General features: G+C 31.6%; 1 protein-coding gene across 1 annotated transcript; it reads left to right on the forward strand.

The window, feature by feature from the left end:
* Positions 1-3791: 3791 nt before the first annotated feature.
* On the forward strand, positions 3792-14708 carry LOC143045710 (THO complex subunit 4-like). Its single transcript, XM_076218426.1, has 6 exons — positions 3792-4164; positions 5701-5865; positions 6310-6457; positions 7169-7292; positions 10259-10424; positions 12806-14708. The coding sequence occupies exons 1-6, from the start codon at positions 3913-3915 to the stop codon at positions 12818-12820; spliced, it is 870 nt and encodes a 289-aa protein (XP_076074541.1). The 5' UTR covers positions 3792-3912; the 3' UTR covers positions 12821-14708.
* Positions 14709-19699: the final 4991 nt, after the last annotated feature.

Consider the following 19699-nt stretch of genomic DNA (forward strand, 5'->3'; position numbering starts at 1 on the left):
AGTTAACAGGCTGGCCACAACTATATATATATATATATATATAAGAAAATTATTAAAAGATAATAACGGTTTCAATGCATCACTTTTTTTACTAGTACTTTCACTGCTTCCGCAGATCTTCAGGTAATGTGACTTGTATATATATAAGAGAAAGTGACCTTTTCAATATCACATCCGTATCAGGCAACCCGAGACAACCGTGAAATGAATATATATATAATCTCAAGAGCTATGATCGTTGGATTATATTGGTTAAGTTTTGATACGGTGTGTGCCATTGAAAAAAGTCAAGATCTTCTTAAGATTCTAGATGTTTGCAGTCGTACGTCGCTAGGTAAAGTTGATTATCCTCTTCGAATAGGCGAATCATTGATGTTATGTCGATCCCTATGTCGTTTATGTAAAGAAGAAACAGCAATGGTCCTTAAAATGTTTCCTGTGGTACGCCGGGTGTTAGTTTGCAGTACTTGAACTTTCCACTTCCAGTGTGACTTGTTCTCTTTGTGTCAACCATGCTTGTAACCAGGCAAGTATGTTTCCCTTGATACCATTTGATGCAAGTTTTTTTTAACAAACGCTGGCGTGGTACTGTGGTGAATGCTTTACTAAAGTCTTATACATGTATAAGCATATCTGCCTGTTGGTTGTTGTCCAGGTTTCTAGTTTTGTACTCTGCTGTAATTATACTAGTTGCGATTCAAACGATCTTTTGCTTCTGAAGCCATGTTGGAATTGCACAAGTATATTATGTTTGTCAAGATGGTTCATCATGATGTGGTTGAAAATGACATGTTCCATTACTTTACATGGAACTGACGTCAATGATACTTGTATTCCCTTTCTTGAAAAGTGCAGTGACATTTGCAACTATAGGCAGTCCTGTGGTACATTATGATCTTCTAAGGTTTTGGTGAAGATAAGCTGTAAATATTTTGATATTGACTCTGCACACTCTTTCAATATTCTGTATGATATGTTGTCTTTTTTTTTGCCATTCTTTGGTTCACTCCCTTAAGTAGTTTGGTTAAGACCTCGAGATCTGTACTGATGTGTAGATTTGGTATTTCTGGTGTTTCATTTTCAGTTATGATTTCAGTCTTCCATTGTAAATACTGAATGAAATTGTACATACAGTGCTTCTATCTTTCCTTTGTCATGTTTGCTGCTGTCTATTGTTCCTCCAGTAACTTTGAGTGTTGATACTCTCACTGTTTCTCTCTTGAAACTTTAATAGCTGCCTTGTGAAATTGATGATTTATGCATTACATAGCACTTTAGCAGTACCTCTTTCGGATAGCTTTTCTATTGCTACAAATATCAGAAATAATAAGGACCTACTGTATACTTCTTTTCTTTCAGAAAATATTTAATTTGAAGAAGAAAAAACATTGTCTAGTTAAATAATATTAATTATGTGTAAATTCAAACTATTGTAAAACTAATATTTTTTACATCTAATTTTAATTGATACTTTTACCATTTAATAAACATACATATATATTACAATAATATTGTCAGTTTGATTTATTTTTTTTGCAGTCATTTGCAGTTATGGTCGTATACCACTATAGTCATTGAAAAACCTACACGGCCACGTCCACTTGTATTTGTGTCCATCTGATGAGTTAAGCCTTTTTCAACTGATTTTTATAGTTCGTTCTTATGTTTTTACAAAAAATGTACTGTTATACCACTGTCCCAGGTTAGGAGGAGGGTTGGGATCCCGCTAACATGTTTAACCCCGCCACGTTATTTAAGTTTGTGCCTGTCCCAAGTCAGGAGCCTGTAATTCAGTGGTTGTCGTTTGTTTATGTGTTACATATTTGTTTTTCGTTCATTTTTTTTTTATATAAATAAGGCCGTTAGTTTTCTCGTTTGAATTGTTTTACATTGTCTTATCAGTGCCTTTTATAGCTGACTATGCGGTATGGGCTTTGCTCATTGTTGAAGGCCGTACGGTGACCTATAGTTGTTAATGTCTGTGTCATTTTGGTCTCTTGTGAACAATTGTCTCATTGGCAATCATACCACATCTTTCTTTTTTATATAACATAGATATTTAAAGATTATAGCTTTAGAAATGAGTTGATTGATTGATAATGCGGTGCTTTGCTTTTGCGCCAATTGGCATTTCATTTGCGCCAAAAAAATCTTTCATTTGCGCCACAAATCATATTTCATTTGCGCCAATAATTCAGGTAAATAGTAGAAAAACAATGAATTTCAAAAAAGATAGTTTTTGTTTGCATAATTTCTCAGAAATCAGTCATCAGTATAACCTTAAAAGGTATGTTAAAATTTTTTTTAAAGACAGTTCTGTTACTTAGAACAAATCTAAAAAGGAGTCAAATTGCGAGACAGTTCTAAGAATTATACACCGTATAGCAAAGTTATAATTCTGTCCATATCAGTTGTTATTCTGGCTTTGTAAGTAATATGAAGCATATGATAAGATTTATACCATATGTGTGGTCATAAAAAAATAGACTTATTTCCTCTGTCTGTCTCTGAACAGACAATTTTAATCTTTACGCCTCAAACATGTGAACACTTTATAATTCTTAACCTCAGTTTTGTATTAGAAATGAGTATGAACAAATATCCAGGAGAAATACCAAAGAAACAAATCTTATCCACGATACAGCAATGATTTTTTTTAACTTTTCCGTTATATCATACCTGTGTAAACTGTGAAATGGCGAAATGAAGTTGTTATGTTTTGGCGCAAATGAAGTATAACCTTATGGCGCAAATGAAAGATCGAATATTTTAAAAATTGGCTCAAATGCAATGCGCCGGCCCGATAATTGACACCTGTCACTGAAAAAACACCAGAGACGTATATATGACTCTGAAAACACTAATTAGTTTGTATAACACTCAATTCCTATTTTTATGACAAGTGAATTTGTAATTTTAAAGTAATTGGATTACATTGAGATTAGATTAAATTAACAATATGATAAAAAAAAAAAAAAAAAAAAAAAAACATACGGTAATTGTAGATTAGAATCCTGAAAAAACACAGAGATGTAAACTTCGAAATATAATAAGTCTGACCGGCAGAGGAAAAATCAACCTTAACATTTCTATACTCTAGTCTATATATTATACGCCATACCAAGGATTTGTATAGTAAGATCTTACTATACAAATCCTTGGCCATACATACAATACAATACAATAATTAAAAGAGCATTGATAAAAGAACAAAACTATTGTATAGTCCTATAATAATTAACATAGAAAATTAACTCTATGCATTGATTTGTTTACATTGCAATACTATATGCACACGCACATATATATAGGTTTGAACGTAGTTTTCAATTTAGACTCGTTTATATATATATATATAGCATGTATCATGTATAGATATAGTACATTACAATATTTGTTGGTGTATTTTCCCCGGCTAGCCTCACGGTTTAACATCTTAAAAAAGGTATATCATTATAAGGATTATATATATATTGTGTAATTTTGTCTGTTATTTGGTTTGTAATCTGTTATTTATTGGATTTTCTTTCTTTGTAAAAAAAAACAACTTGTTATAATCTTTATGCCCATCGGGGCCCAAAATTGGCTCATAAAATTTATATAATATAATTCTTTGTTTTATCTTTCACAATACATACACGCCATATTTACAATAAAAAGACTAGGTATTCTTCAAGTTTTTTGTTGGGCGTAAGGCATAGTACATTTTATCATAAGTTTCATGTGCCCATGTGATCAAGGCAAGATCCAACCCGCATTTATATTTTTTTCACAAGCAAGGGGAGACAATCTTATAAAATTCCCTATCCCATCGTGCACCACTCGTATGCCGCCATTTTCACAAAACAGAGAACACGAGAACACCAACAAAGCCGGTAGATATTGATTGAACAACGTATTTCTACAAAGGTTATGACAATGGGAGACAAAATGGACATGAGTTTAGATGATATTATCAAGTCAACCAAAAAAGGAGGTCGTGGTAGAGGAGGCGGTCAAAGGAGGGGACGCGGTTCCGGCGGCGGTGGTGCAACAAGAGGTAGACGCGGAGGAGGAGGCTTTGGGGGCCGACAGAATCGAGGCGGCGGTGGAGGAGGAGTGTTTCGTGGCGGCATTCAGAAAAGAAGAACAAGTGGTGGTGGAGGAAGACAAAACTTTTCCCGGGTAAACTTCAGAAATGATGTCGACATCAGACCAGTCTTTGTTTTTGTTGTGTACATAATTTCATTTCATTATGTTGTCCATTTATTAATAAAGTTTGTGGTTGCTAAGCCTTAAAACTTTTGCAACTGCACAGGTTTTCCATACTTTAGAGTAGTTTTTGTCCAATTCACTTATTTTTTTATGATTATTATCAACATTCTCATTAATTTGAGGAATATAAAAAGTAAAAAACACCTTATCGCAAAGCCTGGCCGACCCGAGAATCTGTCCCGCTTGAACTATTGACTTAATACAACAATCACGTTTCCATTGTGGCATCAGATATTTGTATTATGATGGCAAAATTTTACGGGAACCTGTGTGATGTCCTGTTTTGAGTAAAGGCTGATAAATAGCCATAATATGGTGTATTATAAACCATCTTATCGCTATTTTGTGCATCATTCATTTGATATTTTTATTTGATAAATTTTCATATCGTGCTACTTGCCTGAGATGGAAAATTATCACTAGAAACTAAGGAGGCATGTGGCGTTGCTAATGATATTGACTTGAAATTGACAACATTGTCATAGGTAAAATAGCGATTAAAAGATTATCATTGGTCGTCTCAACTCGATTGCTTTTCTCGCTTTTGCCGTTCCGGCTCAAGTGAGAAAATCAATCTCGTTGAAATAATCAACAATAATCTATAAATACATGTAGTATTATTTTTTGTTAGATCACAGACACTTGTGTTGTATGAATGGGGGATTTATTACATGTACATGGATCTTTACTTGTACAAAACCAGTACAAGGACAACTTCATGAAACATGTTATATTGTAAAGATAAATAAATTACCAGCAGATTGATGCATGTACATGTTTAATCATGGGAAATGCAGGGGAATGTTAGAAAATATACGTTGAATTAAACACTTTTTGTTAGCTACCTTGTGATTTTTCATACTACATATGATATATCTGTTATTTATTTCATGATCAGTCCAGGCTCAACCATACATGTAGGCTCACCAGCCCAGGCTTGTAAAAATGATGTCTTGTCTGTCAGAAATATCTCTACACGCCAATAGAATATAGCTAAAATTTTTATAAAACTCAGCTTCAGGCCTGTAGATTTAAAATATTAACGTGAAGACTGCTTGTTCTGAAAAAAAAAATATGCACAAATACACAATGTTTTAAAATGATTTCATGGTTTTCAACATTTACAATTGTACATGATAGTTGGTGAATTGATGAATTAAAGACTAAGTTGCCGGTCACAATAACTATGAATTTGACATCAAATTCTGGACTTTATATATTATTTGTTTATCATGTTGATAGGACTGTTGAATATTTGTCTAATAACCAGCATATTTGCCTGAAAATGGATAAAAAAACCCACTTTTTTGCTGACTTTTTGACAGCCTTTTGTATCTGTTTATACATGCTGATGCCAGTTAAGTTAAACAAGTAATCTAGAATGTAACACCATGAATCGTGATTGATGCATAAAAATTAATAGGATTTGTTTTTTCATTTGTTTAGTCTAAAGACACACCAGATGATGTATGGAAGCACGATATGTTTGACGGAGATGTTGGTACAATGAAGAGGGGTAGAGGAGGAGGAGCCGCTATGGGGGGTGGTGGCAGCACAAGTAAACTACATATATCCAATTTAGACTTTGGGGTCAATGATTCTGATATACAGGTACTTTAATTTAATAAGATTTTCATGTTGTTCCTAATTCTTTTGCTTTTATGTAGGAGTTTGAAATATAGGTAAAGAAACATTTAATACATACAAAATGCAGATGGTCTTGTTATCTTGTATTCTTAATTTTCAAAACATGCAGATATTTGAATAAAATCTTACCAGTGAGGAATTACATTTGTATTTTATATTTCAATGTATTAATACAAGTTTTAAGATTACACGAATATGTATTTTAAACAAAATCATCATAAATATTACTAAACTAAAGGTGACATAGTTTTGTTCATAAAACCTTAAGACATGAAGAAACACAAAATGATAGAAATATTACCTTGGATCATATAATAGATGTTTTAACAAAGGAACCAGTTAGAAAATATGATAACTGCACAATTTGAGTACATTTAAGCATGCTTGCATTTAAATTTTTTTCTTCAGGAACTGTTTGCAGAATTTGGTCCATTGAAGAAGGCAGCTATACACTATGACAGATCTGGAAGATCTTTAGGCACAGCAGAAGTGATATATGAGAGAAATTCAGATGCTGCAAAAGCCATGAAACAATATAATAATGTTCCTTTAGATGGTAATAGTCAATGAATATATACATGTTGTTACATAACATCTTTTTGTCTGGTATCAAATAGTTAGGTAATTTCTACTGTTTCAGTTGAATCTGAATAACAATATATTGTGTAAATAAAAGTTTATTTAAAATATATAAACACATTAAAGGATAAAAATCAGTGATATTTTTTAGAAGACTAAGTAAAGTAATGTCAAGTAAAAAAGTATGTAGGAAATTCCATAGTAAGCAACTGTTTTGTCCGAATTATATGAAACTTTTATCAAGAGATTAATATAAGCAATAATTTAGAGGGACCTAATCATTACTGATCTAGGACTTTGTAGTTTGTGTCCATGCGAGAATTTTATGAAAACTACAGGTTTATAATAATTAGCAACTTTCTCGGAAGCTGACACCATGATATAGCCTTTTTTTGCTGATTTGGCGTAATAAAAAATCAATCTTTGAAGCTGAATGATCATTTCATTTTAAATTCAAAATCATTGGACAGATATATGTGCTGTACATTTTTAAAAACACATTCACTTTTCTCCTAATATCATGTTTGGCCTCAATCAATATTTAAAGTAGCACAAAAGTCAATTTTGTTCATACACATGTATATATTGTTACAGTAAATTTCATTTCCCATGTCATGATGACAATTTCCATGATTGTATTATGCTATAAAGATTCAAAACTATTAATTTTTATATAATAATGTTTTAGGCCGACCCATGAATATACAGTTGATTGGTCCAACAGATTCTGGTTCAGGAGATGGATTTAATAGAAGCAGACTAGGTGTAAGCAGAGGAGGTGGTGGTGGTGGAGGAAGAGGAGGAGGACGAGGGTAGGTTGCTTTTAATTTAAAATAGCTTTAGCTCACTCATAATGATTTATACAGCTATATAAATTATATGTGTGTGTGTTATTTCATAAAATTGTATATGTGAACATGTGAAAAAGATTTGTTTTGGCAATCAAGTTTTAAGTTTACTCTAAAAGTCCATATACAGCTGATCAAATGTTTTTGTTTGATATTTGCAGTTATAGGACAAACGCCAGATTTTGAGTTTCTTCAGCAAAATAGCCAGAACATTATCCAATTAACAGCTTATTGATAAATCATTTATTCAAACACTTGTTTATTTGTCCTCACAGCAGGAAATCTTCTGATTACCACAATATTTAGATGACTGACCAGAAATGACCACATGTGTACTATGTACTGTCAAAGTACTCTTCCACATAAATAGATTGTTATCAGAATCAGCTAGTAGCAAATATTCTGACTTTTGAATTTTATCTATACAAGAACCCCCCCCCCTTTTTGATACAAGTTTTGGCAATGCAAACATTTGAAAACAGAGTGTTTGTGTTCAGTATTTTATTTTTTATATTTAAGCGTATAACTAAATCTACAATATAAATATGAATAAGAAATTACGGATTTTGTAAAACGATTTTTTGTATACTGGAATAAAACTTGAGAAGTTATTGAATATAATGTTCTTGTACCACAGGCACACTTTGAAAATGTTTTCTTTTAATAAAGGTGTTAAAATTCCAACACAAATTTTGACATTTTTAATAGTTCCACTTTTACAATGTATTATTGCAACTTGTGCACTTTTGAAAAATAAAATATTGTTTTGAAACTTAACTTAAATGCTTCTCAAGTCGTGTCACAACATTTAGATTCATTCTTCGGTTATTTTCCTCTTTAAAACGTCAACATTTTTGTTAAACCTTCACATTATTTATTTTACTAACAAACGTATCTTCTACACAATTACAGCATGCAGACATTTTTTTTTCTTTTTTCAATATTTTACTGTTATTTAGTCTTGGGTTAAAGTTTCCAAATATCAATAACTTTATAGAATTTTATGAACAGGGACAGAATTTTCATTATGATTAAAAAAAGGCAACTTCAGAAAAAAAGATTTTGTTTTAATGACCTTACAACTGAAAGTTGAGAGGGGGCCTATTGTTTTACCCCTGATCTGTAAGTCCTGCACCCTTCCATCTTTCTGTCCGTCTGTCAATTATGGGTATATAGATTTTCCACATAATTTTTATAAGTTTGAATGCTAGGAAGTTTTCACTTTACTGACTGTATACATATGACTATATACATGTGACTATATACATGAAGGTGTGCAAGTGGTCAGGGTTTAGATTGTTAGTTTTCATGGTTAAGTGTTTTCTAAGATGTACTATAAGCAATAGTTGAACCAAATTTAACGCAGAGATTGATTGTAAGGTGTGCATGTCTGGTTCATCTGACCTGATTTTCATGATTTATTTGATAATGTTTAGTTTTCCTGTTTTAGTCTGATTCATAGAAACTATAGTCAATAGGTCAACTATACTTGGTGTATTGAATGAATGTAAGCTAGGTGTACATGTATTTCCGGTTTGGTTTATCTGACCTTGACCAAATTTTCTTGGATCATAAATCAATGGTCAGTACAGAAGTCGAGACATTTAAGATTGTGCACTCTTGTTATTAGAATTTGCTCTTTTGGGAAATAGTTGTCATTTTTGGAGTATATACTTGCATCAGAGGTGCATTGCGTTCTGGATTACTCCTTCAACAGTGAACCATAGACCTATGTAGTCCCATGCTCAACTTTGTGTACTTAAAATAACACTTTGCATCCCGGGGTGGGGGGGGGGGGGCTGGGGGCGTTATATGTGTTTCCCAGACACAATGGTATCTTTTAAGAAAATCCAACCGTGATTGACTTTGTTATAATACAGTTTCGTCAGAGTGGAGTGCGGGGATATCATTTTATCCAGTTTTTATTTGAACTTTTCTGTAGTTTGCTGATGATTAGAACTATTTTTGTTTAATGAATATTTAGATAGTCTAGGGTTAAAGTTAACAAATATCAACAACCTTTCTCAAACCTTCATTTTCAGAAAATGTTAAAGCAGATTCTTCATACTTCAAATATATTTACACAAAGAACTCTTAAAAAAATATTTATATTAATACAAATATGTTGTATTCCTGAAACAGATTTCACTTTGTAAGGTTCTATACAATATTGTTCTACAAATTCTGAAATATACACTAATATATTGTTTCTGATTTAATCTATTTGTCTCTATGGTCCGTGGTCTGATGACCATGGTCAAAGAAAAAAGATTCATACCCATTCATCTGACATTCTATTCTCTACCAGCAGGGAGTCTGATAAGAGGTTGTAATATGTTGAATGGGTTAATTAACATCAATAAATTGTGCAATTTGATATCTCCTAAATTTTAGGATGAAATTTGGCGTTTGTCCTATAACTGTTTGATAAAATTATGGAAGATTTTTTTCGCCTACAATTGTGTGGTTGATGATATTCCCTGAATTCATATGTTTGATCATTGTACTTTTAACTATAACCTGATAATGGAGCAGGGGTATATAGTAATCCTGGTGTCTACTCATCCATTTGTTCATTATCAATGTTAGATATGGTTTGACTGCTAATGAGACAACTGTTAAAGCTAAAGTTAACTCGGATGTAAGCGATCATAAGTCTGTCCATATATATTGTATTTAAACAATGATTAAATCAACATTACTGCTGAAGGATATTATAAATAGAATGATAAGTTTAGTTTCAGAAAAAAGGTTGATTACTTCTGTTTATTTTCATTTTTCAAGTATTTTCTTGGTAAATCTGCAAATTAAATATGTTTAAGATATAAAATTCTTACATTTGATAATATATACGTTAGATATTACATGCAAGTCTTATTTATGAAATATTAACTATGTTTTCACTTAACTTTTAAAAATTTAAATTGAAGGTTTAGTCGTGGTGGCAGACGAGGAGGAGGAGGTGGTGGCGGCAGTGGTGGTGGTGGTGGTGGAGGAGGATTTAGAGGTCGGGGAGGAAGAGGACGTGGAGGAGGAAATAAGAAACCTAGAACAGCAGAAGAACTTGATGCTGAATTAGAAGCATATAATTCAAAGGTAAAAGTTAGAATAAACTTTTGGGAGTATTGCTGATTCATCAAACATCGTGCACATACTTAAAAGAATAATTTTATTGATCATAAGCCAAAGGATGCATTTTTTATGAAAAGATAACATGATAATGGGGTGCTATAATTGAAGTGTTTTGGAACAGAATATATCATTTATAGTTGCAGTCAGGTAAAATTGACACTGTGTTTTGGTTGAATATTGTCGAGCCTGCAACTTTTGTTGCAGAAAGCTCGACATAGGGATAGTGATCCGGCGGCGGCGGCTACGGCGGCGGCGGCGGCGGCGGCGGCGGTGTTAGCTCACTTCTTAAAAGCTATATATTTTAGAAGGTGGAAGACCTGGATGCTTCATATTTTGTATATAGATGCCTCATGTTACGAAGTTTCCGTCAGTCACATGTACATTGTCCTTGACCTCATTTTCATGGTTCAGTGACCACTTGAAAAAAAAGTTCAGATTTTTTGTAATGTTAAATTCTCTCTTACTGTAAGTAATAGGATAACTATATTTTGTATGTGCGTACCTTGGAAGGTCGTCATGCCCGTCAGACAGTTTTCACTTGACCTCGACCTCATTTCATGGATCAGTGAGCAAGGTTAAGTTTTGGTGGTCAAGTCCATATCTCAGATACTATAAGCAATAGGTCTAGTATATTCGGGGTATGGAAGGACTGTAAGGTGTACATGTCCAACTGGCAGGTGTCATCTGACCTTGACCTCATTTTCATGGTTCAGTGGTTATAGTTAAGTTTTTGTGTTTTGGTCTTGTTTTTCTCATACTTTATGCAATTGGTTTACTATATTTGTTGTATGGAATGATTGTAAGGTGTACATGTCTAACGGGCAGATGTCATCTGACCTTGACCTCATTTTCATGGTTCAGTGGTTATAGTTAAGTTTTTGTGTTTAGGTCTGTTTTTCTCATACTTTATGCAATAGGTTTACTATATTTGTTGTATGGAATGATTGTATGGTGTACATGTTTAGCGGGCAGATGTCATCGGAACTTGACCTCATTTTCATGGTTCAGTGGTCAAAGTTAAGTTTTTGAGTTTTGGTCGTTTTATCTAATACTATATGTCATAGGTCAACTATATTTGGTGTATGGAAATATTTTATGATCTATATGTCAGTCGTGCAGGTTTTATTTGACCTTGACCTGGTTTTCACGGTTCATTACTCAGTGTTAAGTTTTTGTGCTTTGGTCTATTTTCTTAAACTATAAGCAATAGGTCAACTATATTTGTTGTATGGAAGCATTGTTAGATGTACATGTCTGCCTGGCATATATATATGGTTCAACTGACCTTGACCTCATTTTCATGGTTCATGTTAAGTTTATGTGACGTTCGTAATAAAGCTTTATATTTAGGAGTATCAACATAATATCAATGATTAGTAAAGAAGGCGAGACATTTCAGTGTGTGCACTCTTGTTTTAAACTACCAACCACATTTATTTGAGATAATGTTATTCCATAAGGGAATCAAAAATCTTTCAAAATAAGCCAGTACTGTTCTACCTCTTGTTGCGATTGCACAAAGGACTATGTTCGATAAGGTCCTAAAATGGCCCTTTTTTTAGCGTAAATTTCAAATTCGGATTTATTGACCAATATCACGATAAATTATAGCTAATACATTGACTAGATAGGATATAAGCTATTTTGTTGAAAATTTTACATTTCTGCGTTTCATAATGACGTCACAAGTTGTACTCACATTGATTTTTCACGAAAAAATCAATGAAAATGGGTAAATTTCCAAAGATTATTTGACAGGAAACATAGAGCGCATACGTCGACAACAAATATCTTTTAAAATAATGTTTGTGAAGACATTTAACATGTCTTATTTGAATATTAAGCTTGTCGACGCCTGCGCTCTATGTTTCCTGGTCCTTTATTTGGTTGAAATCCAGCTGATTTTGTCAAATTTCACCAAAATCCCTTATCTTGACCTTTTGTTGGATGTAAAAATCAACGTGTTAGAATTACACTTTGACAAAAACAGCTCTGTTTAACTTTCTCACATGTCTTTAAGGCAACTTAAAACAATTATTGTCTTGTAACCATGAACTTTATAATTGGGGCGAAATATGGCACTTACTGAACTTACTCCTTTATTACAAACTAAGAAAGATCTGTATTGAATGACAAAAAAAAATATCAATAAAAATATTAGACATCCACTGATAAGTTATAAAATGACTAGAGATGAGACACTTGACCTTAGAAAGGGAGATAAGCAAGTTATTTATATCATAACAATTTAAAGGTTGTCAAAAAACTGGTGTGTTGTGTTTTCTTATAATTTAATATGAAAAATATGTTATTATTAAATAATATTTTAAATTATTCATTTGCAGATGGAAACTGATTGATGTTTGAAAGAACTTATATAGGAAAGACAATTAAAGGAAATAATTCTCACGGATACTTGATTGAGTATTGTAGCTATGTGAAAACTTTATAAGAGTGACCGGATCCATCATCGAGTAAAGAGTAGAATGAAATATACTGTGATCATTGATAAATTCTTGTAAGATTCAATGTCAGAGAACAGCCTAAATAGGCTTGGAGAGCGTGTACTCGATAAATGAAATAGAAGAACTATTTATATCTTATTTCAAATGAAATTTACATGATTTTATTTTGTTGATTTTAATATTTGCAATTCTGTTTTCAAAGTAAATTTATATTTGAATATAATTTTATTTTGTTTTATTATTTTAAACAATCTAAAATTTAGACTCCATATTTAACAAGAAAAAATAATGCACAGGTAAACCTGAACATTTATTATTATTTTTTTTCATCCAAAAGTTTCATATACAATATGGACTTAGAATAGCATACATTTTTGAGTATATTTTGAATATAAGTACATAAATATTTCCATTTTCCCCAAATTAAAAAGACAATAAAAACTCAGTTATTAATCTCTTGTTCCTAAAAATGTTGATAACAAGCCCCCGAATAAAAGTTATTCTGGACACAAGGAAACTGAACAAAACATTTTTGAATTTCTGCACACAAACTTCTCCAGTATCTTTCTAAGTCCATATAGGTACCAAAAGCTTATTCATTGACATATGCATTATTTTTTTGAGAGAAAAAGAGAAATACACAAATGTTATATTGTGGTTGGTCATGATTTGAATACATTGAATAATAGTTAATTTGTTTTACTGTAATATGTACTATTTATGTTGATGTTTTTTGTATGTCATACAAGATATATGTCATGGTTACTTCAGGTATGCTAGAACATTTATTAATCTTGAGAACCTGATTTAGTTTTCATCACACAAATCACTTTTGTATTTTATTGTTTTATCTTAATGTGTAAGATTGATCAAATCAGTTGATAGTAGAGAAAGCCAAGTGATCGAATATTTTGGCCATTAGGAAAATTTGATTTTCTTTATATTTCCATATCACATAAAATGTTAAAATTACTGCAGTACAAATGAAGTTTTACATAGAATGAATGTGAAAAATAATCTATTTTGGAATAGAGAAGGGCTGACATGACTAGATTGTAGTGTATTTGGGTAATTTATGGTTAGTCTCAGTTGTAGTTGTTTTATTTGGCATTTTTTCTTTGTGGGTACTCTCTAGCTTTATACTTAGGATCTCAATTTTGAACACTAGTGCTGTGTTTTATATATAACCTAATATATTTTCTGTCAGTTTGCACATAATACAAATAAATACCTTTTATGTTCTCATTTACCTTATTTGTAGTAGACAAAATTTTATAGGTAAATTCAATTAATATTTTTCCAAAACATTTGGTAAATAATCAAAAGACAGAAATTTAGAGGTGAATGAAATTTAATTTGAAATATGTTTTATAATACAGATTTAAAAACCATTGACCTTTTCGTCCAGTTGTTTGTCATATGAATGGATGATTCATTTAAAATCAAAATCAACTTCTGTCAAATTGTCATTGTTAAATTTTTCCACAGGTTGTGTGAAAATTTATTTAAAGGCCAACAATTCTCTACTTAAATGACTTAAGTTAGGGTATATAATCAAATTTTATTCAGAAAATATACCTCTTTTTAAAAATGTTCATTTGAATGTGATGGTTGAATTGATGATGAGAACTAATATTGCAAATATAAAATTTGCTAGAAAAAGGATCTCTAAATTTTTAATTTTCATTTAAATATTTCTTGCAGGAAGGATTTAGCATTTCATTTACATTTATCAATTCATCGTCATCAAAATATGTCTTGTAAATAAAATATTTTTTATTCATTTTGTGTATTTTATTGCTTTGTTTATCACAATATATAATGCGGTGTAAACTGAGAATACTGTCTTCAGTGCACATGACATATTTAAATTAAATACAGTGGACTTCCTATAGGACATGTCCTCATAAATTTGCTTAGGTCTATTGCAGGAACTAATGTCTAGCAAATATTTCATCTCATAAAATGTAACATCATGTAAGTTCTATATAACAAAGGTTACCTTGACAAAGGTGAACAATATTGATTTCTTGGATATGTTACAGTGCTTATCCAGTGACCTTTGGGGTATCACAATAGCAATGGCCAAAACAGTTTACCAAATTGCAGTTAGATTTCTTCTCCAACTAACTGATCAACTGGTAAAATGTTTTAGCAGGTTGCTCAAGTGAAATGTTGTTAGTATGAAGTGAGTGCTGTGAAATCAAAAGTAATACTTACCATCCAGATCCAGTTAGTTGATATATTTGTCATTTGTTTCAAACACAAAAATGACTTACTATAGTATGAGTCACTGAATAAGAAGGTCTAATTTTGACATGGAAACTTCTATCATAAATAGATATTATAAATAAATAGTTCAAACCATTGTTTTGTAGATGTATATTTTATAGCTTTGTCTTCTAAGACAAAGTTATTGTGTAATTATGATTCGTATAATATTTTCTATACAAATTACTGATCTGCTGGCATTAAAGGGAAATAATTTTTATTGAGTTATTGTACACTAAAAAATTAATCAATGATACCTGGCTTCTGATTTTGCCTACAATTTTTTTCAAAATTTTAATCATCTTAAAAATATTTTTTTTTTCTTTTCAAAACAGAGGATAAAAGTTTAATAATCATAAAAGTAATATTACAAACAAATTAAATGAGGAAAGTTGATATTTGTCAGACAAAAATTGTGACAACATTTTGCTGATTTTCAGTAATGTAAATTATTTCCCTTTAATGGTAGCAGATAAGTAATTGCTTTAGAAAAAAAATCCAAATTACAATTATGCACTAACTTGTTGTTGGAAAACGGAGCTATTAATTATAGACTTACAAAACAATGTTTTCAACTATTTATTTATAAAATCTATTTATGATAGAAGTTTCCATGTCAAAATTAGACCTTCTTATTCAGTGACTCATATTATAGTAAGTCATTTTTGTGTTTGAAACAAATGACAAAGATATCAACTATCTGGATCTGGATGGTAAGTATTACTTTTGATTTTACAGCACTCACTTCATACTAACAACATTTCACTTGAGCAATCTGCTAAAATATTTTACCAGTTGATCAGTTAGTTGGAGAAGAAATCTAACTGCAATTTGGTAAACTGTTTTGGCCATTGCTATTGTGATACCCCAAAGGTCACTGGATAAGCACAGTAAAACAAAAAAACACCCGGTTGCAAGTGATTTTTTCTAAACACTCATCTTACCTTAGTGAAAAATGGAGAACACTGACTGTATTTGACACTCTGGAACTCTATACAGTATACGTTTCGACAAAAAGTTCACAAGGCCAAATACTTAAAAGATGTCTTAGGTGTACAGTTTGCAATGATTCAGGAAGTTGCAACCTTAGTTTTGGTACAGCATCTAATGTTTTATTGGGGCCTTGGTAGTTGAGTGGTTATAGTAGTTCCTCTTCTGTCAATTGCAGCTTCCCCCAAGGACAAAAGCTGGCTGCTACGAAAAAGCCAACATATTGTATTGAAAGTTTACATTAAAAACCGATCAATCTAATGTAATATTAAAATCAAGTCCATTCTGAAAAAACTTTTTAAGAGCACAAACAGTACTAACAAAAGTACTGACCCAAGTTTTAGAAATGAAAATTAATGATGCATATACTGATTTCTGTATTCTTGACAATAAGATGTGGTATGAGTGCCTATGAGACAACTATCAATTCAAGTCACAATTTATAAAAGTAAACTATTATAGGTTAAATTACAGTCTTTAACACAGAACCTTGGATCACACCAAACAAGCTATAAAGGGCCCAAAAAATGACAAGTGTAAAACCATTTGAACAGGAAAAAACAAAAGCTAATCTATATAATATTCCTTACTTAGGACAGGTGAAAACAAATGTAGCGGGTTAAAATGTTTTAAAAGGTACAAACCTCTACCCTTGCGCTATTTAAGCCTGCCAAAACTCTGTAATTGACTTAGTATTATATTTAAAATGATGGCAACTTAACCAATAACATAACCATTTTTTATCTCCATATGTGAGACTCCGGGATCACTATTCAACGATGGCTATAGCTATGCAAGTTATTTTTATGTAGCTTATAAATTAATAGAGATATCTTATATTTTAAATAAGATATCATATATCATATATATTTAATAAGATATCTTTATAAACATTTTAATAAGATATCTTATATATCTTATTAATATATAAGATATCTTATTTAATACATCAGATATCTCAATTAATATATAAGATATCTCATTTTGTTATTAAGATATCTCAATTAGTTTATAAGATATCTTATTTAACTATATACAAATATAGCCTTTGTATGAGGTCGATACAAGGATATATTGACCTGAAAGAAGTATATTGACTGAGGACGAAGTCCGAGGTCGATATACTTCTTTGGGTCGATATATTCTGTATTGACCTCATACAAAGGCTATATTTGTTATATTATTAATTTACGACCATATTTGTATCAAAATCGTCATTTAGGTTTGTTGGAATTTTATAGATATTACATTGTTTCCTTGACAATAACAACATATTAGTTGTTATTTCATTTACTTTTTTTATTACATCTTATGTATTTGAAGATTTTTTTCGTCAACTTTATATTTTGGAAAGTAGAAGACTTGGATGCTTCATACTTGTATGCAGATATCTTAAGTTACAAAACAAAAGTTTCTCTCTGTCCATTGTCCTTGACCTCATTGTCATGGATCAGCAACTACTTAAAAACTATTTTTTTTTGTGATCTGAATTTCTAACTTGTTATGAGTAATAGGATAACTTTATTTGGTACATGTTTCTTGCGTTGTCTTGGATGTCTGTCAGACTTCATCTCATCAAGGTTATAGTTACATGATTAGGTCCATTCTCAGATACTTAAAGTAGAAAGTTAACTATATATGGTGTATGGAATGATTGTAAAGGGTTTTGAGTTTTTGTCTGATTTTATGCTCAACTTTAGGGGCACTATGTATTTCAGTTTGTCTGTTCATCTGTCTGTCCTTTTTCAGGTTATAGTTTTTGATGAAGTTGACGTTCAATAAACTTAGAAGACATGTTACCTATGATATGATCTTTCTAATTTTAATGCCAAATTAGAGTTTTGAACCCAATTTCTTGGTCTACTGAACATAGAAAATGATAGTGTGATTGCCATGGGGCATCCCTGTACTATGGACACATTTTTGTTTTCAAATACTATAATCAGTAGGTCAACTATATATGGAATTATTGTAAGGCGTACATGTCTGGCAGATATGCAATCATGACCTTGACCTCATTTTCATGGTTCATTGGTCAATGTTTAGTTTTCTTGATTTAGTATGTTTCTTAGAAACTAAAAGCAATAGGTCAACTGAATTAAGTGTATTGCATGATTGTAAGGTGTAAATGTATTTCGTGTTTGGTTTATATGACTTGACCTAATTTTCTTGGATCATGTTAAGTTTGTGATAGTTGTAGTTAAGCTTTATATTTATGACTATCAACATGATATCAATGATAAGTAAAGAAGGCAAGACATTTCAGTGTGTGCACTCTTGTTATTAGCTCACCTGGCCTGAAGAGCCAAGTGAGCTTTTCCTATCACTTGGCGTCCGTCATTAACTTTTACAAAAATCTTCTCCTCTGAAACTACTGGGCCAAATTAAACCAAACTTGGCAACAATCATCATTGGGGTATCTAGTTTAAAAAATGTGTGGCGTGACCCGGCCAACCAACCAAGATGGCAGCCATGGCAAAAAATAGAACATAGGGGTAAAATGCAGTTTTTGGCTTATAACTCAAAAACCAAAGCATTTAGAGCAAATCTGATAAAATAGTTTATCAGGTCAAGATCTATCTGCCCTGAAATTTTCAGATGAATTGAACAAACCGTTGTTAGGTTGCTGCCCCTGAATTGGTAATTTTAAGGAAATTTTGCTGTTTTTGGTTATTATCTTGAATATTATTATAGATAGAGATAAACTGTAAACAGCAATAATGTTCAGTAAAGTAAGATTTACAAATAAGTCAACATGACCAAAATGGTCAGTTGACCCCTTTAGGAATTATTGCCCTTTATAGTCAAATTTCAAACCATTTTTCGTAAATCTTAGTAATCTTTTAGAAAAATCTTCTCCTCTGAAACTAATGGGCCAAATTAAACCAAACTTGGCCACAATCATCATTGGGGTATCTAGTTTAAAAAAAAAAGACCAGTGACTGGGCCAACAAACCAAGATGGCCGCCATGGCTAAAAATAGAACATAGGGGTAAAATGCAGTTTTTGGCTTATTACTCAAAAACCAAAGCATTTAGAGCAGATTTGACATGAGGTGAAATTGTTTATCAGGTAAAGATCTGTCTGCCCTAGAATTTTCAGATGAATCGGAGAGCCGGTTTTTAGGTTGCTGCCCCTGAATTGGAAATTTTAAGGAAATTTTGCTGTTTTTTGTTATTATTTTGAATATCATTATAGTTAGAGATAAACTGTAAACAGCAATAATGTACAGCAAAGTAAGACCTAAAAATAAGTCAATGTGACCAAAATGGTCAATTGACCCCCTAAGGAGTTATTGCCCTTTATAGTCAATTTTTAACAATTTTCATAAAATTGGTAAATTTTCACTAACGTTTTCCCCTGAAACTACTGGACCAAGTTCATTATAGATAGAGATCATTGTAAGCAGCAAGAATGTTTAGTAAGGTAAGATCTACAAACCCATCACCTTCACCAAAACACAATTTTGTCATGTGTCCTTTGTTTAATATTCACATACACCAAGGTGAGCGA

This window comes from Mytilus galloprovincialis, chromosome 9, assembly GCF_965363235.1.
Source record: "Mytilus galloprovincialis chromosome 9, xbMytGall1.hap1.1, whole genome shotgun sequence".
Classification (NCBI taxonomy): Eukaryota; Metazoa; Mollusca; class Bivalvia; order Mytilida; family Mytilidae; genus Mytilus; species Mytilus galloprovincialis.